The sequence below is a fragment of the Gallinula chloropus genome (assembly GCF_964237585.1).
Source record: "Gallinula chloropus genome assembly, chromosome: 3".
NCBI lineage: Eukaryota > Metazoa > Chordata > Aves > Gruiformes > Rallidae > Gallinula > Gallinula chloropus.
The window spans coordinates 31,294,544-31,318,459 of NC_140087.1; the positions used below are offsets into that span (position 1 = coordinate 31,294,544).

General features: G+C 39.3%; 1 protein-coding gene across 1 annotated transcript in view; it reads right to left on the bottom strand.

The window, feature by feature from the left end:
• The window catches only part of LOC311189706 (monofunctional C1-tetrahydrofolate synthase, mitochondrial-like), a 117,754-nt gene that overhangs the window by 89,564 nt on the left and 4,274 nt on the right, over window positions 1-23,916 (bottom strand). Inside the window, exons 4-8 of the mRNA XM_084261421.1 lie at window positions 22,563-22,665; window positions 18,800-18,876; window positions 15,397-15,537; window positions 7,606-7,674; window positions 2,638-2,749 (exon numbers count right to left, since the gene is read on the bottom strand). Of these exons, the coding sequence (XP_084117547.1) occupies window positions 2,638-2,749; window positions 7,606-7,674; window positions 15,397-15,537; window positions 18,800-18,876; window positions 22,563-22,665 (502 nt within the window). The remainder of the gene's footprint in view (window positions 1-2,637; window positions 2,750-7,605; window positions 7,675-15,396; window positions 15,538-18,799; window positions 18,877-22,562; window positions 22,666-23,916) is intronic.

Consider the following 23,916-nt stretch of genomic DNA (forward strand, 5'->3'; position numbering starts at 1 on the left):
AGACAAACAAAGCAAAAAAGAGTGCTAAAGACGAACAGGTGGGTAAGACCAAAACAAAGTGTGAAATACAAGGATATGGTCTCAGTGCCTGAGGGAAGCACTGAACAGAGGGAAACCCACATCCAAGGTGATACTTTTTGGGTTCCAAAATCTGGATCAAGACTCAAGACTGCAGCCAACCTACTTCCATTCAGATAATCCAAAGCAAAGATTCCACTTGAAAGGATTGCTCACTGTGGAAGCTGCCCCAGCCCATGAAAAGTGTTGGCTACCCCAAATGCTTTTGCTCTTCATTCCACAAAACCATGTAACAACAAACATGGCTTAGCTAAATATTGATTCTATTATCATTAAATGTTCTTACTTAGAATGGATGTTTGATTATTAGAGGGAAACTAACAGACTCTTTAGCTGTACAACAGTAACAGAGAACAACCCTTTTCCTTGACGCGATCATGCATTTTAAAAAGGAAACACAAACACACAACATATGCCCCAAATACCTTGAAAACCTCATGTTTCACCAGCTTACTGCAATCTGTACACAGATCACCATTTCCCAAGTTACTCCTACCCAAGCATAAGTGAGGTCAGAATACTGCATCAAACCTTTCCCAAGAATGAAGAATGCTCTTGCTAACAAAATACTACATGCAAACATCCAACCATCTTTGCAAAATACATTGAACCAGAAGGGCAGAGGTTAGCAAACCTCACTCTAGGAATTCATGTTGATCTAAAAATCATTGTGTCCACTTTGCTGCTGACTTTAAAAAAAAAAAAGGATCGAGAACATTTCTTCTAGGCACAGGATGCTTCAGAAGATCAGAAACTTACATCTATTAAGATGAACATGCAAAACTGAGAAAATAGAAAATTAATAAGTATTCTTTAAAAATAAGAAAGACCTCAAGATAATGGAATACATATAGGAAGAATTTCTACCTGTTCAACCCTTTTGTTGTTATTTAGAGAACACCAAAGTGATGTATTTGTTTATTTTTTCCAGTGACCCACAATAGGTTTCCAGGCTTTATTTTTTATTGGTATTAATTTTTTTTGGTATTAAGATTTCTGCAAGAAGGGATCCCTCTATCTTCTTGTTCACTAGTCAACAACTTTGTACAAGAAATCTTTCTGTTCGCGATCTGCCAGTATATCGGTTGATTCATATCGCAACAAAAAGTACATACATTCTGTAACAATGCAAACAACTCTCCCATCCTTTCTACGATTACAGATGAATTTAAATAGAAACAGTAATTACTGTTGGTTCTCTGTGTAATTTACAGCTACATGTAGGTATGAGATAAATGTATACACAGGTGCTTCTCTGCTAGTTTAAGGACACTGGAATGAAAACCCCTCATGTTTCACATTAGTACACCTCTTCAAAAGCATTGTTCCACAGGTACTCAAAGTTCAACTTTAGTATTAATGGAGGCCAACCCAGACCTTCAGAACACAGCAGAGAACGGCTTATAGCAGCACAAAGGCATGGTTACTGCACAGTAACCACACCCCTTTCATTTTATTATTTATAAAAGTTAAATATACACGATAATTTTAATGAAAATTAGTTCTCCGTTCAGCCACAAGTTTACTTTGCCTGCACTTGTAACAGTATGTTCTATGTGTCTCATGTTGCTTGTGCATGCTCAATTCTTAATGTCCACCTGCCCACATGCTTTCATGGGAACGTGAAACCTTGACAGGCTTGAGAGATGAGCTCATGTGAACTTCATGAAGTGCCACAAGGCCAAGTGCAAGGTTCTGCAGACAGGTCAGGGCCATTTCAAGCACAACTAGAGGCTGGGTGCAGAATGGATTGAGAGTAGCCCTGAGAAGAAAGACTTGGGGGTATTGGTGGACAGTAAGCTCACCATCATGTGGTAATATGAGTTTGTAGCCCAGAAAGCCAACTGCAGCTGGGCTGCATCAAAAGCAGTGTGACCAGCAGGTCAAGGGAGGTGATTCTCCCCCTCTACTCCAATCTTCTAAGACCCCACCAGGAATACTGCATCCAGCTCTGGGATCTCCAGTACAATAAAGACATGGACTTGGTGGAGCAAGTCCAGAGGAGGCCACAGAGGTGATCACAGGGCTGGAGCACCTCCCCTACTGAAGACAGGCTGGGACAGTTGGGCTTGTTCAGACCAGAGAAGAGAGGGCTCCAGGGAGACCTTACTGCAGACTTCCAATACCTAAAGATGGACTCAGGGAACGTGGTGATAGGACAAGGGGTAATGGGTTTAAACAAAAAGAGGGTAGATTTAGATTAGTCGTGAGGAAAAAATTCGCCCCTGTGAGGGCAGTGAGGCCCTGGCACAGGCTTTCCAGAGCAGCTGTGGCTGCCCCTTCCTTGGCAGTGTCCAAGGCCAGGCTGGATGGTGCTTTGGGCAACCTGGCCTGGTGGAGGGTGTCCCTGCCTGTAGCAGGGTGGTTGGGACTAGATGGGCTCTGAGGTCCCTTCCAACCCAAAGCATTCTATGATTCTACAATTATTTAAGATCATTATACTAATATTAGCATAAATTGAAGCATTATTCTTACCTTTCATTGCTATTCTATCCATTCACTTACATCACTGCTAACTTACCAACAAAGAATAATACAATAACCAAAATAATTACTTACCTACAAATCCTTTCTCTCCAACTAATTTAAGGGCAATTTTGTCTGCCAAAACAGAAGAATTTCCATGTGCAATATTAGCAAAAGGTCCAGCATGAACAAATACTGGTGTTCCCTGCATGATTAAAAATATGTATCGTTAATTCAGTGGATTGGTAAAAACACAAGCTCAGTACTCTTGCAGACTAATCACAATAATATATAAATCTAAAGAACGAATAAGCATGGTTAGATAATTTGGCAGGGTTAGGTACATCTCAGGTGCTTGAGACCTCATTCATTGACAGCCTTAGATGTCAGCACCTGCTTTGCTCACAGAAAGGTAACAGACAGCAGCGCAACCTGTAGGTAGCTCACACAACTTCTCACCCAACCTTGTACTAATATTTCATCTTTCCACTGCCCCAATGCTATGGCATGCTATTCCAGCACATGGGCTATGGCCAGCACTAAGTACAGCACCACAGACAGTACACCAACAGAGCCCAACTCCTGCCCTACTCCATCCCTTACTGCTCCCGATTTCTTCACCAATTGTACCATTCCTGTGCAAGCAAAGCACCCAGCAAGCAAGAAGGGACCAGAGTCAATGGTTAAGGAGCTGGAGAGAGAGAAGGGAAGGGACACAGCTGGGCTGCAGTAGGGATGCTGACATACAATGGAAAAGCATTCACTGCTGCTGGCCGAGCGCCTGGGAGTTGCGGGTGCTGAGCTGAATTCCCTTACACTAGATAACACACAAATACACAATGAAATTAGACTCCGTAGCAGGGAGCAATCTAAGCCAGAAAAAGGACTGACAAAAAGTTAACAAAGTAATGGCATAAGGAAATTTGTCAGATAGTGAGGAAATCTCAGCTTCCCTGTTACTTTTTCGGCAGGTGTCACAAGGAAAGGAGAAATCAGAAAATTAGCATCTACAGAAGGGGATTAGGATTAGGTGAGACATATTAACTGCTCTTTTTCCTCCAAGTCAGAATGCACAATCAGACAAGAAAGATGTCACTTCAGCTGTCTTAGTACAAAATGCTTATGCAAACAAATTCCCATTGTTGTATTAATACTTTTAAAAATTAACCTCAGTTGGTTAAGTAGAAGGTAAGCAGACAGCTTCGGATTATCTCCATCCATGTTCTTCACACATTCAGTATTAGGAGCTACTGCCAGCCCTCAAAATTTCAGGCAAGACACTAGGCAATCATCCTCAATTTTTGGCCACGAACACCAATTAAGGAGGACAATATTCCATGGATCAGCTGCAGGCCACATTCAACAGCCCCATGAACCACAACCTGGAAACTATTAAGCATATAATAAAAGCTGGTTGTTCTCCATCACTACCAGTGTCTTAAGAAAACAGCCTACATAGAAAAAATGTCCCATGTTTTCCATAAAACACCAGAACAATTGGATTACAGTAGTGAAATACTTGCTACTATAGAAAAACAGATTTTCCAGTTTCAGTAACACTGAATACGAATCACATAAAATACATCAACAGCAGGCATCTGTTCTTATTGCTTCCTGTAGAAGTTAATTATACATAATGAATTGTTTTGTTCAGAGCAAAGATGAGTAACTTTTTATCTGCTGGCACATCGAATTTCAGGTTTATTCTAACAAAACAGAGGATATTTACTTCCTTCTTTTTCAATCAAGAGTGGAAAAGGAGGATATTCATACATATGGGCAAGGGTTATGCACCAAAAACTAGACAACTAAGCCACAATCCTGAGACAACTCTACCTCATACATGTTAGAGTAGAAATGGTGGAACTGGAGCAGAAAAAGTAAATATACCAGAAATCATGCCCCGTTACAAAAGGAATGATGCAGATTATCATCATAACACCACACTGACTTCATAGAGATGATTCAGAATTTTTCTTGTTTTCTATCTGCTAATGACCAGGTACTGCAGCATCAATCGGCCTTTAATATCTTTATGCAAAAAATGTAACTTGAACTATGTACACCTTCAAAGCCTCTTAGAGTATTTAGGCATCGATCTAATGGGAGGTGCTGTGCAAAATAAAAGAGTACCCCTATCCCAGAGATCTTCTAATTTACACAAAAGAAAATGCAAACTACTTCCACCCACCTAAGTTTTACACTTACTTAAGATTTACTTTCACTTTAACTCGCTCTTTACTCTTCTGGCATTCAAATAAGTTAAGGCTGCAGTTCTCAGCTACTAGAGTGAATCCACTGGGATTTATTCTGATAAGTGTTTTATTAGTCACTAAGTTTAATTTTACTCTTTCAAACCCTTAGTTTCTTGTGGCAAGCAACTCCAGTGCTGCTCTCGTTAGAACCCAGCACATGCATGGGCAAATGTGATATATGGGAACACAAACCCAGGTGATGAGATCAGCCCAGCCCGTCCTGAGATGGCTATGCAGACAGGGGGCCAGAAGGGTGTCCCACATTTTCCCTGAAATTGTACATCCATACAATGAAAAAGTTCATCCATACAACACAGATGGAAAGGAAATTTGGATTGTGGGGTCCAACTTCCAGAATAGAAGTAGCCAAGAGTCCCCCTGCCACTAATTTGAAATCTGAACATACTGCTAAACCACCGGCATAGACAGAAGCTCCCCTGGAGCTCTGAAATCCACCAGAAGAACAGGAGTTGTTTGAATGGTTTTTTTACAAGGGCAGCAGTGGAAGAAAAATACCGTGTAGGAACTAAATGGAGTGACCTCCAGCAGAACCTTGGGAGCCTCAGGCACATTGGAACAAGGGATGTTTTCTTGGGCCAGCTTCAGTAATGCTGTGGCATCATCCATCCCATTCAGCTGAGTGCCACTTATTTTTGTTACACTCTTAATAAACTATACGGAGAAGCAAACAGTGGCACAGGGATGCATTCTGCTGACTATTTTCCGTACGGGAAATTTTATTATCCAATTTTTAGTAAAAGAAAATAAACCTAGAATGTCAATAAATATCTGAAGCTAACTGCAGCTGCTAGATGGCTCTTTATAATACTTATTACCACCCTTCCCTCGTCTTTACTGTGAGTGGCACTTCAAACATAACACGGTCAGACCATCCCAGAGCAGCCAGCCTGCAACTACAAAGAGATGTCCCATAGAGCAGCTGCTGTGTTACACACGGTATAAATAAATGCTGAACATTATGGGATCAGCTCACAGAGGAACAAATCTGCCACAACAAACACTATGAAATCATTACATACATTTCAAACAGTCATCTCAATTCTACAGCACTGGAGAGAAGGTCTATCTGTGCAATATGAGCTAGGGAGCTGCTTTGGCAGGGGGGTTGGACCCAATGATCTCTCGAGGTCCCGTCCAACCCCTATGATTCTGTGATTCTGTGAAAGCCTACAGATAGTGTAGGTGGAATGCCTCACATCTTCCATTTTGAGATTTTACCACAAGAGCAATGACACTGTCCAAGAGGCACATAATGGCTGAAGCACACCACTATCTTGGAAAGGATTTAGACAAGCTGGAGATTTCCATTCTTGGACAGGTGAATCCTATTAGCCTGCAAGCCAAAAGGTATTTAAAAGTTTGTCTTTGAGAATTCAAATGGCAGAGGTGGAGAATGAAGTAGTCTTCTGAGCTGCTTTAGTTTGCCATTTAAAAAAAAAATTCAGTACGAAGAATTTTTGGGAACAATATCCTTGGGTACTGTGGTCAGGGTTCTCCTAACCAGCAACAACATTTTATGAAAGTTGGCAGATGTTTCAGCAATAGTATAGATTAGACTAGAAAAGAAAACCACATAAAAGACAGGAGTCCTATTGCATAGAAACATGAATATAAAGAAATACAATGTACAAAGAAAAGCATGCAAGTCCCAGAACCAAATGCCTATCGATCAAAGGAAACTCTTCTGACATTTGTTAATAGTCTTTTATGACATGACAGCAAATTCACATTGTTTTCTAACAGATATGCAAAGCATAAAGAGACTCAACACCAAGACTCAAAGCTACCTTGTCTCCGATGCTTAATGCATGCAATGTTATCCAAGTGCTGATTTGATACACAGTTCTGGCCATGGCGTTCTTGACCCTATGTGACCTCCAGTTTCTGTTATTGGATGTTACATTAAATTCTGACACACACATCTATTCTTCATAGCCTCACATGAAAGAATGGATGTTCTTTGCAGGAGAAACCAATTAAACTGGCTACAGTAAAATAACACATCATGTGACTTCTATTTTTCTAATATTCCCTGTGAGTAGGAAGTTGTCCCCATCCAAACACAAAAGCAAAAGGGTAGTTATTTTGACACGCTGTAGAAAACGAGACATTTTTACCAACTAAGGACTGCACTGGCATCCTTCTACAGTCATCAAATTTTCACCATACTGGGAACTGTGAAATAGTCTAGCTATGTGATTTTGATGGTCAAACTTTCAATAAGATACATTAATTTTTCTCCAAATACATTGTTCTCATCCTAAATTCCAAACACAGCACGACACTAGATACTAGAAAGAAAATTAACTCCATCCTAGCCAAACCTAGGACAGTTTTAAAAACTACTTGATTATTCCCCCTTTTCAATTCCTTCCTCTTCCCACAAATATTTTTTATCATTCAGGCTACTCTGAATGCCAGTATTAGAGTAGCTAGTCAAAGTTAGAGTGTAATAATCCTGTTTCCTCTGACCCACTGGAAGAAATCTATTACGTGGAAGTTCAACCTGCCTTCCAGTGCACTCAGCTGCAGTTCAACAATGTACCAAACCTTGTTTGCAACACCAGACAAAGTTATGACTAAAACCAGAGTCTCAAAGAAAGGAAGAAAAACAACATACCCACCCACCAAAAAGGTGTAAATGCAGCTAGGTTTGACAAGTTAATATATACAAATGAACATGGATTTGACCCTGGCTTGAACCTTGAAAGTGAAGTAGGGTCGCTAGAGAAAAGCAGGACAAGCACAATACAGAAGAAGGGCAGGCATCATAAGTGATACTCACCTCTAGTGTTTGCATTAGTGTTGGCTTAATTGCATCTTTCATCAAAACTGCCAAAGCGCCTGTTACTCCCTAAAAACACAAGAGAGTCCACGTTTTAACGAAGTCAGTTCTAAGGTGCAAAATCCAAAATTATACTTAAGCTTACAGTTAAAATGGGTGGGGTGAGAGGGGGGAGGAATCTTACAGTCCGAAGGAGACAAAAAACCCCAAAACATGCTCTTAAACCACAATGGATGGATGGGTAAGCTGTACTAGAGTCTTACACAAAGAATTTATTTAGATGTTACTATAAACCTTCTAACATACTGTATGTACAATGTGCCAGAAATAGCAGCGATTTTGCTCTGAATGCCCATAAAATACAGCAGGGCAAATATTCTTCCCATTTCACGGAGAGACCAGAAACAGAGTTATTAAATGATCGGCATGACGACATTCATGGGAACAAAAGATGAAGTGGAAGCAAAGGCCACGGAGAGCTGAGAAGGCAAGAAGGCAATAACTTGCTAAAGCTGCCTAAAGAAATGACAGATGTGTTTCTTTCATGACAGAATCAATAGCATGAATCAATTGCTAGCAACCATCAGAGAGGGCATTTTTCAAGGTTTGTACAAATATATATCTCATAGACACAGGATGAAAGCAGACACAGAGTTGATTAGGGGTAGATAATGAATACATCATGAGATTAAAAGTTAGAGGAGCCTTACTGTGATTATAAGAGGACAAAGGGAGCCAAGTGAATTGCTGCTTTTTAGTTGTAAAAGTAACTCCTCCCTAAAAATTCTGTTCACACTGACTGAATTTAAAATAAGAGTAAGTAATGACATCCCTCTACACTAAAATTCAATGCCTGTTTTAGAAAAAATACCCCACTTGACTATAGAGTGTGCACAGCACTATATACAGAGTGCCATCTAGAAACCATAAGTCTATATTTCAATTTATTCCTAAACTAATTTGATTTTGAGAAGAAATAGTGGGGTTTTTTGAAAGAACTAGATGATGGACAGAAAACATTCAGCAGTGTTATGAGGAGTTGCTCACAGGCTTGCTGGACAACACAAGAAGTTATTTTAATATATTACTGTGCTGAAAAGAGACAATGACACAAATAAAGATATCAGCTGCAGTAAACAGCTTAAAATGAATGTTATCAGATACATTATCTGAGTAGCCAATTGTGGGTTGAACAGCAACATTCAAAGAAAGGGAATGAAAACAGTGGTTGCATAATTCCCATCACAGCTCCTGCCAATTAACCCCAAATTTAAACAATCAAATTCTGAAAATCCAAATGACATATGAGAGACATAAAAGCACACAGTCATTGTATCAGTCACTATTTTACACAAATTCAAGGTTTGGTGCTTTGTGCTACCTGTACCCAAATACTCCCATTTGAATCCAATGCTGATGGTGTAAATAGAAGGAAAATAGAAAATATACTAAAAAGAGAAATGAAATTGCTGCTTTTCTCTTCCACAAACTACTTTATCACTACAAATTGTTTCAACTGGTAAGATTATAAACTAATTATTTTAGATAAAAATGCAGAACAGATCTCAAAAACAATGTTTCATAAAATTTCATTTAACAAACATCCCATAAAATTTTCCTGCTGTTAGAATAAAATGTAACTTCAATATTATATCCATAAATGCATTTTCTCTTTGAAACCATATAAAAAATAACTGCCACTGCTACTGACTTTGCTTTCTTATAATTTAGTAATTCTGTAAATGTTGTTCTAAAGTGGGAGTGTTAAAACATTAAATTTTGAATCTGTTCATTGTACAACTCACTTTATAAAATTAATTCCGTTCACTTCTAAATCTGAAGCATTTCCAAAATGACAGTGACTCCCCAGTCCCAGCTCTAAGAATCTAAAATTAAATGGAACAAATTTCAATCCTAGTCCTTTCTTCATTAAACCCATTTTTAACCCTAGTATTTATTAAAACAAATATATTCTTCTCCCCGTTGATAATAACACAGAATTTTATTCCATTTAAAAATATAATTAAAAATAAGGTTTTACAACATACTTATTCAATAGATCTGTAAGCTTTGGGTTTTTTTCCTGCTGTTTGATCAATTCAGTGGCCAGCTAGGACAGAATTCCTCAGACCAGAAGCACAGTTCTTCCCCTTCCAACCCCAGCTGAAGGAAACAATGCTCGGCACTAGTTGCTAGCAACAGAAAACTGTAACAGCTAGTTAAGTTGTTTATGTTCTGTCTGGCAGAAAGCAGAACCACATTCACACACTATCTAGGAGGTAATAGGCAACAGAAATATCTGAAACAAAAGGTTCATTGATTTTTCATTTTCTTCCTGTATCTCAGTTTTTCCATCATGATATAGCACAAGCTATTCATCCTTATGCTAAAAGAGAAACAGCTGCAGAGAATTTTCAACACATGAATGCTGAGATAGTTTGCAGTCTTACCATGTAAAAGGCAACTGTAACAGCTATTCAACTTTCTGGAGAAAAGAATCCAAATGGAAAACTTTTCATCACATCCCCTAGCTGGTCAATGGCGAGGTTAACTGCCTGAGCAGCCATGGATCAGCCCTACCACTCTTCCTGGCAAAAGGTTTCTTGGGAATGACAAATGTTAACTCATACCAACTGTAGCCACACAATTAGGGGTTTCTGTTGTCTACTTAAGTGTTGGATGATACTGCCAGCTCATTCAAATTAAGCATACAGCCATTTTCTGGCCTAAGCCATGTTGATTGGAAAGAAGGCTTTGGGAAAGAAGTAAGATATGGAATATGATCAGGACACAATCCATAGGCATTCTGGACATGACAAGTAGTTGCATCTGAAGTTGAAAGTAAGGAAAAAGTGATTAAAAGATTCCAATTAGCACTCCAATCATGTCTACCTACTTGCCTTCCATGGCTTTTAAACAGGTTTGATGTCAACAATGCTAAACAGCCAGCAAAGTTTTCGTATCTTCCCTGACATGATTCTGTTGGAATTAAGTTTTCATTCCTTCATAACCCCACTCCTCCAAGCAGCTAGCAAACAATTCCCACAGCTCATTCAAAGTCCTGGACCAGATTCTCAAAGCTATTCAAGGAATCAGGTTCCCATTTGCAATTCAGAGAAGGTAGATAATATTTTTGTAAAAGAATTAAGAGGCTAAGACACTCACACACCAATTAAGCATCTGAGAGCCCAAGGATCATTACCTTTCCACTAACTCACTGTCAGAAGAAAAGAAGTCAGACTCCAAATCAAATGCATACGGACACTGAACTCTCATGGGTTCCCTCCTGGAACTGATCTCAAGCACTTCTGAAAATAATACCCCTTCCATCTATGCACCAGCCGTAGGGGCAGGTATGCACTCTGGGACAGCAAAGATCATAGACCACAAAATAAATTGTACACGGGACACAGGAAAGGCAAATTTAGACGAAAACCCAAAATACTTTCAAAGCAACTTCCAGTGGAGCAGTCTCTGATGTCCAGCAAGACTGGAAATGAAAGCCAGCATTAGATGACAAGGAAGGTGATTGAGAGTAACTACTGTGAAATGAATAAGGGTTATAAAGACTCAAAGGCAGAGAATAACCCTTTTCTTGACAAGAAAAATGCAGTACTTAGAACGTCCCTGTATTTGAAACTACAGTCTCTTGACAAAATGTTAATATTTTTCTGCAGTATCAGATCTGTAGAAAACTCAACTCTAAACCATAAGCTCAGAAGAACTGCAACCACTTGTGTTTAAAGTGAAGTATGGGCACAATTTCTGATGAATCAGAGAACGAAATATATTCAGCTGACAGATCATTTATAAAAGTAAATATGAAACTATTTTTTTTGGTCACAGAATTATTGAAATCTAACAGCATGGCACAGAAAGTAAGCTGAGAAGAAGTCTTACTTTAAAAAAAAAAGCAATGTATTTTTTAATATTTTTCATAGCTGCTGAAATACTGATCTAGGGCATACATACTCATTTAATTTCACATAAAGATATGGCATGTGTCCATCAAAATTCTACTACACTGTAAAAGCCAAAAAGCAATTCAATCTTAAAAATGCCATACAATGAGCACCACATTTTGGCAAAGACTGCTGTATGTTCCACTACAGAGCATAGATATTTAATCCATTACTCTTGTGGAAGGAGTCTTCTCAATTCATGAAATATTTGATTTATCTTTTTTCTACCAGTCCTAGCCCGCCTCTGCATCTGGTTTGTATCTGCCGATGTGTACTTAAAGGTTTTACTGTTGTATTATTATAAATATATTGCACATAAAGTAAAAAATTAAGAACAATTGTGTTTTTGTGAAGTATATTCTGTGTACATCTGGACACAAATCACAGAAAAGGTTTAGTGGTTTTGGCTCACAAAGATTGTAATGAACTAAAGACTACTGTCAAGCATTTAAACTTGCACAAATTCAGCCCGGGTAATATACCAGAAAAATTCTGAGGTTCATGTTTTACAAGTGACAGGTAGGACTGACCACCACCCATTATTCAGGTTGTGTGGTACTTCCCATGATTAAGCTGCCTTTAAAATTTCTTAAAACTATATACAATTGTAGTTCCTTGGGTTAAAACATTCCATGTCAAGTGGCTAGGACAGACTCAAGCTTTTAAAATTGATTTTGCTTTATGAAAAAGTAAGTCAAAATGATTGACCTGTTCTTGATTGAGAGTACTCAAAAGCCATATATTGTGTGTATTGTTTTTCCTATGTACATTTGTCTTGGGATTTTGCCTTTCTGGGCTGTAAGGCTTTACCTCTCGCTAACCCTGACTCAAAAGAAGAATGAAAATTCAGGAGAACGGCTTCACATCACATCTCTTACCCTATCCGACAACTTTCTCAAGATATAAACCTCGGGAAAAATGAAAATTACAGCTCAGAGACACTCATTAGTAAATAATTAGCCTGACCTCATCTTGCCCAGAAAGCTTTAGCCGCAAGGTGCAGTGTGTGCTGTGCTGAGAGTGTAGCCACTGCATCTACAGCCTGCACCAAGCTGGACCTGACCTGGGTCTGGATACCAGGACCACAAGCAAAGATCTCTTCTCTTGGATCCTACTGGAATCCTTTTCTAATATGTAGAAGGAAGAGATATTATCTGTGCAGTCCAAATATGAATAGAGGTCAAAAGTTGGGCTTGCAGAAGCACAGTACCAACATAGGCACTATGAGAAACAGGGAAAGAATAGATACTGTGTTTAAAGTCTAGAAACAGTAGGGTTAGTTGCAAGCCATTCAAACAGGCTGACCACCTGTGGAAAGGAACTAGGAACAGAGACTAAATGCCACCGAACAGAACTGAAATTTATCTTCTTTTTTACGTATGAATTATGATATGGTCCTTTGATTATGCATCTCCTGTTGTTGCCAGAGGACTCAATTTTATACAGTACACTTCAAGTGCAGCAGTTATTCACAAGATTTCTCCCCTTGTCTAAAGCAATTACTATTTAATTTGATAAAGAAATCTTAGCAAGAAAACCCACTACCAATTTCCTTTTTCAGCCTTTCTTAAATCCCAACACCACAGCACCTGGCTTCACACAGGGATCAAACTAAGAAGCATTCACCAATTTTGGATGCTCAACCATACTGACACAACATAAAATAATTTCTCACAGTTCAAAGTTCTTGATGGTGTTTCGCTCTTTGCACAGATTTCAGCTGCTCAGTTCCTGGGTATCAAGCCAGGCCAAGGAAAGCACAACTCCTCATGTACTGTAACAAACTCTCAGTTCATACAGATACTGCATCACACATAAGCTTTGTGAAAAACACAGGAATAGAATTCAACTCTGCAAAAGGCACTCTTCTGCCTCAACCATGAAATCTCCTTCCTATTTTTCCCACAGTTCTCTTCCTCTTTTGTAACACACCCTGCAACCAAGGAGGTATGACTTCCTGCACTTCACACGTGAGTCACGCAGTACAGGCCTCCCTGTGCATGGTATGAAGAAGGGAACCTACAGAAGGCTAAGAATGCAGCAGCATTACTGCAGATGGTCACAATACATATCCTTGACACCATGACGAATTTTTTTTTTAATATTTCTTTTTTTTCCTGGGCAGTTCTTCTATTGTGGCTTCTACATGGCTTTAAAGAAGAAATAGAAACGTATATTCAGTACAAGTGACACTGTCAAATGATTGAGATGCTAAGTTTGTTCAAAACTGGATTAGTAACAGACATTTTGCTGAGCACAAAATTGTGGAAAAATTTAAAGGTTTGTGTGCTGTTCATAATTTCAGCCCTAACACTGTATTTTGAACCAGATACAGATGAACCAGCCTTCGGAAAAGCCTCTGCTTTCATTCATCAGGCTGATTAGCATTAAGTGGTGGACAACAGGTTTAATATTTTTGCTGAGTATTAATACATGAATGTACTTTTATACCAAAGTAGCATCGAGATCATGTATTACAAATGCAGTTTTAATTCTGATAATTATTTCAAAATTTTTGCATATGCTTTATAAGGTAACTCATTTGGCCAATACAAAAGTATGCAACTGAAAAGGAAAACTAAAAACTTCGACAACCAGAATATTAAATACATTCTCTTTTGAATAATTGGAAGTAGTAGATTCACTTTGAATTTTAATGGTGACTGTATTTACAAAATTTTGTACACTTATCGTATCTTCAAACTCAAACCCAGGCAAGTTAAGAGTTTTTGTTTTCATTCCCTTATTAAACTGGAATCCAACTGGCTTGTGGATTCACTGTCTTTGCTGATAAGGCAGGATACCAGTTCCTTCGCTCATTCTAAAACCCCAGTAAGTTATGTGGGTGTCTGCACAGAAAGGGACAACCAGGAACACACACACGCGTTCTGTGCGATACAGGCAGTCACTGCCAGCAGGGTGGCATGTCAGCACGGCTCCAAGACGCTGCTATAAGGATGTTTTAGATGACAAAAAAAAAAAAAATGCATAAAAGCAAAGCATTATCATATTTATTGTACTTAGAGTGTGCTGTCAGTCTGCAATATATGAACTTAATTTGGCCTCAGAATTCAGATAATCTAATATTGTTGTAAACTACTGCCATTCAGAGTGAGCCTACTCCTGGCATGCAGTTGGACTGCAAGGGTTAACTGGTAGCTTCTGACTGCACCAGAACCTGCCTATACAGACATGTGTGCTTCTCACCGCTGTTTTCCGACTCACAGCCTGGCTATAAGGACTAGAATTTGATATAAAGGAAGACTACATTGACTTCTTTGAAAAGCTGAAGTGGAGAATGAGGAAACAGCAGCACACTAATGAAAGCAAGGAAGAAAAAGTCTTAATGATGTGAAGAGTTAACCCTGTCCCCCAAGCACTAATAACAAACCTATGAATTATGAATAGCTTGTTTCCATTCTAATTTAGTGGTATGAGTTTCCCTTCTGATTTATGTGGTAACTATCATAGTAACATCTGAGCACACTTCACAAGTACAGTAGCAAACATTACCAGTGCTCTCAAGTAGGAGCCTACACTCTGACTCCCCTCCACCACCACATTTGTTTGGCTTAAGTACAGAAAACTATCCAAGTAGGTTACAGAGACCAAAGACTTCCTGAACCAGATGTTACCAAGGAGTTGGAGAAACAAGTTCTGCATCTTGTTCTCATTTCAAGCCAGTTTTGGCCCAGAAGATGATCTTTCTTCGATATCGGAGTGAGCTGTTCAAAGCAAAATCCTTGGCACGCACCTGCCTTTTTTAATGCTTCAAGAGGCAAAACAAAGGCATCAGAGGTTATTCACGGGTCTACAGCACTGAACGTACCAAATCCTCTGCTGTTACTGGTCCTCCTTTCTTGTCGTTAGCCACCACCATTTTCCCCAGTCTCTCCTTCATATCCTGCAGGCTGGTGGTAAGTGCCAGGATGGCCATAATTTCACTTGCAACAGCAATATCAAACTGAGCCTGTAAAATAGATGAGAATCATGAACCAAATCAAAGTCAGGTCAAATATGCACAGGGAACTGTCAGGAATAGATTCAGGAAAGACAGATTTCACTCTAGAATTCAAGCAAGTTCTAAACTGTAACCCCCAGCTTTTGAGATTACTCAGACTTCAATAACTTCGACCACTTTGTTTATATTCCCTTGTTAATGTTCTGCATTACACTTCATTTACTTGAGGACCAGTCTTGCAGAGTGCTTAGCCCCTTGGCTCGTATTACCCTTAGCAGAACTCCCTGAAGAACCAAGAATTTTCTTCTGCGGAAAAAAAAAATTAAAAAAAAAAATCACCAGATGTATTTTGAGCTTTACTGGCATGAGCACAGCATTGTGGGGTTGTTTGGGTTTTTTTCCTGTAATGCTGTCCAAAAGTTGTTTTTTTGGTTGGTTGTTTTTTTTTTTAATTTTATTTTATTCTGGCTTCAAAAACATTCTTGTTACATTTGATCATTCTTTTTCTACATAAATTCAAAATGCTGCGAGGTCTTGTGCTTGACCTACAATAACGTAAAATATATCTTCACCCTCCTTTTTTTCTTTTTTTAAATGAACAAACATGTAAGTTAAAAAACACCCCAAGAACTGTATGTGGCCATCAATTCTGTTGCTCTTGTAGATATACAGCTGTATTGTGCAGTATTTCAGCACAAGATAAGCTGCGATCCTTAGTTTTCTTTAAGAGCGTGCAGTATCTATCAGCAGTATTTATACTAATTTAGCAGTAGTAAAGCCCAGGCCACATACTGTCAGAATGTAAATAAAGAAGAAAGACCAAGTTACTATGTGTTACGTGATAGGAATGCAATGATGGGGTTGAACAAGAACTACAGCTTCTTTAGTAATCTCTCCATCTCAAGCAATTAAAATCTATGCAAAAACGTAGTAATTGACATCCTAGTGCTATGTAAAAAAAGCCCCCAGGACTGTTTCAACATCAGACCTCTACCAGATATATCCCATACTGAGTAGTGCTGGAGGAATCTGCTCAAATCGAGGGCTTTGCCTCTTTAGGAAGCATCTACATAGAAAATTGTTCAGCATTTACCTTACCACTCCTATCCGTTTGCCTGATGCTTTGAACAGCTTCTGCTCTTTTTAAACCTGTGTTCCTGCTTTTAGATTCTGCTTGGAGAGCTACGGCCCAGAGCAGCCCTCTTTGGGCTGACCTCCAAGTACCTGCGCACCGGTCTAAACTACTGAAGATGCTCCAGCACTTCTCTGTGCTTCTGGGCACAGAAAGGAAGAGATATGTACACACTGAGCACTGTCAGTGTTGCGATAACGTGGTTGCTATTATCTTTTCTGAAGTTCAGAATGTCTCCAGTAAGTCACTGCGGCATATCTAAGACGGAAAATAAGCCTGTGAAATTCTATGGGCTGCCCGTATGCTGGATTAGTATCTACCTTTATCAGAATGTTTATAAGGAGACCAAAAAATACCCAAACAAAAAACCCTCCCTGCGTTATTACCATTGTTACTATATAAACCCCAAAGGACAGGAAAAACGATCCCAGATGGATGCCCAAAGAGTGACATAATATTTAATTGAAAAAACAGGCGAAAAAGACTGTGGTAGCAGGTGCTATTTTAACTCTAATAACCTTTATACACCTATGAAGTGCTGACAGAAGCGTTAGCTGTAAAGTCAGTTCTTTATTGATGAAAGGATCCACCCACATGGATTCAATTGCAGGATCAAGGGCATCAGTCATGTAATACTCTCTTGAAACCACAGCATCCCTGTTCATTAAAATGCAGGCTTTTGTGCCCGCTGTGCTCTGCCATTTTCCACAGGTGGCATTGATTGTAGGAGTGCTAGAACATCACTCCAAATATTTATAAAATGCATCTGTTAACTGTGAAGTCCTGTTTTCTCTGGATCTCCGGCTAGGCTTTGAAATGAGTTTTCCTGTTAGCCCTGAGCCCATGGTAAAATATGAATGGATGTGCAACAGTCCAATGTATCAAAATTGAAAGCGTCAAGGCCGTCTTAGCCAAAACAGTAGAGAAGCAACATTTGACAGCCACATGTCAACTAGTAGTCTATAATAAAACAACCCACGTTTAATTTAACAGCATAAATACAGTGGTAAAATGCTGTGTAATAAGGCTGGCAGAACCTGGCTCAAAGCTAATAATCACACTGAGTCATGAAAACACATCTAAACATAGGAAAATGTCTCAAGTGTTGAAGGAACTTACACCAAGTATAATATTTTGTAGTCCCAGTCCATTATCAGAGATGAGTATTAGCTAATACTGAATTTTCTGTAAGTTATAGTCAGAAAATTCTCTACCCTATGTGTTCAAAAGCAAAACAAGTGAGCATTCCTAGCAGAAGGGTGTCCCTGCCCATGACATAGGGGTTGGAATGAGATCTTTAACGTCCCTTCTGACCCAAACCAATCTGTGATTTCTCTCTTTAGTTCTTCTCTCCAATGTGACCAGTTTACCAGCTGAATTGAGCAAAACCACGAGCACACTACTTTTTGGTTTATTTACTTAGGCACAAAGCCTATAAGAGGTCTGAAATGATAAAGAAAAATTAAAGATAGGATTTCCAAAATGAATTAGGCTTGTCTCTACCACAATAGCTATTCACCTTAAGAGAGTTAGAACCACGCAAACATCATGATCCAGAATGTTAGTTTACAGTATCTTCATCGAATTAGAGGCAACATCAATGTCATCCCAATGAGTTTGTTCCACCTACCACTGCTGGTTCACACTGCATTATTTCAGAAACACATTTACCCAAATGACACCAGGAACACCTGTTCAGGTAGTGTTGGAAAAGTCTGGCTTTCAATTCAGCAGTAAGTTCTTTAATAAACTTTCAGCAGTCTCATGGAATTTAAATTACATAAATACTATATAAATAGTTAGAGGGACTTAAAAAAAGTAAGAAAAATCATACAATTTATCATTATGAGGGCATAAGGGCACAGTTTACACTAACAGGACGACAGTGTTCAACCCCTAACACATGCCATTTTTTCAAGTGCTTTCAACACACTGTGCAATATGTGCTGGTTTCTGTTTCTGAAACTTCAGAGTCACTTACTCAGGAACACAACCAGTTCCGCTGCAAAAATACTATACAGCAGCAACAGATGTTAGCATTGTGATTCAAAGTAGTACACTGAAAGAACTGCAGACACATCTCTCAGCCTTTAAAGCAAAGTCTGTTCAGACTGAGATGTATTAACTGCCTTTACATACCTGACGGACAAAGCCTTTCTCGGTATTTGCCTGCCCAACTGTTATTTTGCGCAGGAATCTGTCGTTTGTATCCACCACTGAAAGAACGGAACAGCAAAAGCAAAACATGTTAGCAAGGACCTACAGTGCACCTCAGGCCTACTCCAAATCATTTGCTTCACCACTGACTTGTTAAGAACTGATTTTTAAGACTACATGATGTGGGTTAAACTTGGTCTGTTTTCCTTTTACAGGATGATTATACTGTCAGATCAGTTCTTTCAGACAAGTCACTTTCTTGCACATCACAGTAACTAACTCCACATTCAGCAGCACAGCATTCAAAGGAATGGTTTTTTCAACTGCCAAGATCGACCATCTGCTATTTAACACAACTTCAATTTCAGACAATTGTATTTCTAACCTGGAAACGCTTTTGGTATTGCAAGGGCATGTCCAAACCACCCTGCGGGATTGCTAACTTCACTAACAATCATCACAAGCCAAGTTTTCCAATTCTGCACTGACAACACTCAACTTCAAATGTGCCTTTGTAGGAACCAAAAAGAAGGACTGAGAGTAATTCAAGAGGTCTCTCATCTGCTGAGAACTGAGAAGGATGTTTCACAGGAAGAAATACTATGAGGATGTTTCTGCTTGTTAGAAAATGAGACCGAAGTCCAAGGCCTCTCCTTCTCAGGAATGGAAATCCCTACAGCATGCAAAAAGAGGCTCCCTCCTTCTCACAGGCTCTTTAGCCCTACAAATGTTTTAATTTGCACCAACTCTAAAAGACAGGGTGGAAGGTACTCTTGATCCATTCAGTCTGTGGTTTGGCAATCAGGTCAATCTGGTAGATGTAGACTGGAGCCCGGTTCATTTACAAGTAGAGAATCAAGGAACCACTGGAGAAGCTATCTGTACTGAAGGTCAGTGAAATCACCTCCTCCACTTTTCCTGATGCTTTTGGAAATTAACAAATTTAAGGATGACATAATTACCCAAGAACAAGGGGGACTTTCAAACTCAATCCTAAGGAATCCCAATTTGGGATTGCGAGCAAGCTAGGAAAAAAGCAAGGCTTTTTTTTCCCCTTCTTGGGCATTTCTCATGGGGCTGTTGTAAATACCATACATGCCTTCTTCCCTAAATTGTTCAGGAATTCCATTTAAGGGATGAGGCAACACAGATTTGGTTAATTCATTTTGGTTTCCATTTATACACAGTCATACTCTAAAACACTACAGTTCTGGCAGACGTTGCAGAACAGAGCCTGGTACACGGAAGCAGTAGCCTCATACCAAGCTGTGGTACCATATGCCACTGTGAAGCCCTAGAGCAAGCAGATCACAACCACAAACTTACCCCTTTCTCCTCCTAGGAAGCTCAGTATCACAGGCAGCCTTAAGCAAATGTAAATGTTTGTGCTGCATTGCCAGGCACTGCTGAGAGCAGGAACTGGCCTTCCCACCAGCCTGGACAGAGAGTGGGCTGCTTTTTGTCCGGCCCTTCCAAGTGAAGTTGTGTAACCTGAACAGCCTTACCATGAAATCACAACTACCCCTGAAATTCCTTCTGGTCACTGGGATACACTGGCTTTCTCATCATTGTCAAAATTCATTCTCCAGGAAAATTTCAATAGCTGCACTTCTAAGTAGCACAATAAGAAATTATTAATTCTGCCACAAAAGCAATTTCTCCTTCCCAAATTCTCCCTCTTCCATACCCTGAGTAAATGTTTCTGGAAAATTTAGGCTCAACAAAGTGTTAGGTTTAAAGTAGTTACTTATCCTCTAGAGATATAAATAGATTCCAGATACCAAGAAAAGAGTAAGGAAGGGGAAGCTTTCCTTCTTTTCGGTATGTTCTACCTTTTCACATTAGTATAAGGTGAGAATGAAATTCAAGTTTGTGACACTTTCAAAAATTAATTTTCACATAGTCTGATATCTGTCCTTTCTGCCTTACAAACTCCTGGTACGTAACAAGCTTCACAGACACACAGGCTGCAGAAACAGACCCAAATAAAACATTTTCCAAGTTATCTAAAACATGAAGACCTTTTTTTTTTCCTGAAGGTTTTTAAGATATGAACATCATATAGAGTTGTGTGGAATAGAATTTTCATTAACATTGTTTGAGATGAACTAAATACCTCGAGGTTAACAGCTGTTGAGTAATGCTGCCCCCTCCCAAACCGTGCTGATAAAAACGATGAGTCATATTACACTAAATATTTATATTCTTCCTTCACTGTAATACGGGTCGCCTCCAGACACACTGTGTGACTAATAAAAACCATCTTTTGCCACATCTCTCAGTATTACTTTGAGAAAAATATCCCAAGAGATAACGTGCACACAAAGGGCACAGTAAAGCATGGCCAAGAATTTTCACCTTTTATCTCTGATCATCACAACACATTGCATTTAACAATGACTCTGAACTAACAACTTTGGTGTTTGAGAACTTAGGAAGAAAATAAAATCCAATGGAATTTAGCTCAAAACTTCATGCAAAGTTCACTTGCTTAAAAAAGAAAAAGAGAGGTACAGAAGTTGAGGTAAACAATGAAATTAAATCCTGCACTAAAACTGGAAAATGCAAGGGGCAGTTGCTACGGGTGTGGGAGAGCTGTTTGCTCCGCTGTGCAGGTTTTGGCTGGGACAATTTTCTTCAAAGGAGCTAGCACGGGGCTGTGTTTTGGGTATGTGCTGGAAACAGCATTGATAATGTAGGGATGTTTTTGTTACTGCTGAGCAGTGCTTTCACAAAGCCAAGGTCTTTTCTGCTTCTCACCCCACCCCACCAATGAGTAGGCTGGGGGTGCACAAGAAGCTGGGAGGGGTCAGAGGCAGGACAGCTGACCCCAGCTGATCAGAGGGATGTCCCATACCATATGATGTCATGCTCAGCATATAAAACTGGGGAAGAAGAAGGAAGGGGGTAAGTCGTTTGGAGTGATGGCATTTGTCTTCCCAAGTCACTGCTATGCACTCTGGAGTGCTGCTTTCCTGGGGATGGCTGAACACCTGCCTGCCCATGGGCACTGGGGAGTGAATTCCTTGTTTTGTTTTGCTTTGCTTTCATGGCCAGCTTTTGTTTTACCTATGAAACTGTCTTTATCTCAGCCCGTGAGTTTTCTCACTTTTAGTATTCTGATTCCCTACCCAATTCTACAAGGGGAGAGTGAGCGAGTGGCTGCATGGGGCTCAGTTGCCAGCTGGGGTTAAACCCCAATATTGGCATACATATTTGAAGCCATACCACATCTTTTACCTCTTCTTCCTAACAAAGCAAAAAACTCAAGACACTTCAATAACAGGAAGAACACAGTCCCTGAGACTTGTTCAATCTCTGATATACCTAGAGTGCTAAACTGGACAGGATAAGGGACCAAAATTAAGTAAAGTACAAATAATATAAAACCATAATAGACACAGTTAAGAAAAGAATGGATAAGGTTTGTAAAATGCACAGAAAAGCCACGTTCGTATGTTTTAAGATGTATTATATAATGTGAGACACATGGGATGCACTCAAACTGTCAGAGTAACCTATCTTTCCCAATACTAGCAAAGTATCTTAAGTTACTGCAGATATTTGACCAAGTTTAGAGAAATATACTGCACCCAAATTTGTTATGCACACACACTTCCCACTTGCAAATGAGTTGGTCTTAGTGTTAGAGAGCAGAAACAGCTCTGATTCAGGTAAAACTAAGCAAATTAGGAAATAAGTTATGATCAAATACAAGCTGAAGTGAGTCTTTCAGTCTACACACCTCTTTGCCATGTTATGGTTGATGGATCAATATCAAGGCGCACAAATTTGCTGATCTCCTCTTCTGTCAAAGTCCCAGGATCAGTCTTGTTTATTCCCAGCCTCTGTACAAAATGAAGGGGAAAATGCAGGTGGAGAAATGAAAGAAAAAACAAGTACTCATAGGCCATTAAGTAACAATCTCTTTCTTACACAGAAAAAACTCATAAGGTAAACCAAAGAAAATTCAACATTATCAGTTACTAATAAAAAGATAATTGCTTGCTCTAGTTTGTGGAAATCTTTGAAAGACAGATGCATTGTCTTACGTAAAATCATCTTTGAATGACATAAAAAATTCTGCTTTAAGAGTTCATCATCCATAAAGTCAGTCAGTTATTATAAGTGAGCCAATACCTGTTGGCTTTTACAGATTGACTATTTCAGCAACACCAAACATTTTTTTTGTGAAAGACGGATCAGAAAACAGTGTTTAAGAACTGTAGCCTTAAAAAGAAAGAAAAAAAAATCATAACTTTCTCTGGCATTAGAAAGCATTTGTCAATGAATTAACCAACATCTTTACACTTCAGGGCTAAAAATAAAGCAACTCTAGAAGTCTAAAAATACTCTATTTCAATGACCTACCACAGTTACTTCCCTATTTAAACCAACAGCTATTTCTAGAGACCCGGGGACATCCTTTTCAGGGCATTAAAACTGTTTTTGCAACACTCCCTTTTGAAGATTGGTGTGTCAGACAGACAGATGCTTTCAAATCCAGATGCAGGCACTGGGGCATTTCCCACTGTGCTGAGAAGGGCAGGTTTTGACAATTGGTACCCTAAGAGTTTTCATCCCAGGTTAATGAAGCAAGGCCTATGCGTTGAACTGTGGGTCCTGTATTAAATTTTTTCTAACATTAATTAGACAGTTTTTTAAAATTCTATGAAACTAGGTAGATTGAGAAAGGAGCAATATCCCACTAGCACGAGTTCAGTGCTCATCCCTCCTGCTTGGGGTATCAATCAGTCTTTTGCCCAGAAACATTTTTCCAGAGCATTGTACTACAGAGGGTCGACAGCAGAATTTTCAGTATTTTTTTGCTTTTTTTTAGTAACTATAAACTGCTGCAAAGAGGGCTGGGCACTGGGACAGCAAAGGAAGCAGCATGTTCCTCCTGGGGTCTCAACAACATCTGTACTGGATCTAAGCAGCAAGAAAAAAGCTGACCGCTCTGGATCCAGATGGGAGGAAGTATGACACAGAGCTGACAGAGAAGGAGACAAAGAAAACAGTGGGATAGAAGCAGTTAAAGAGAAGAGGTAGGGTAAGAAGGTCTTAGGCTAATGATTACTGGCAAAAAAGGAAAAAGG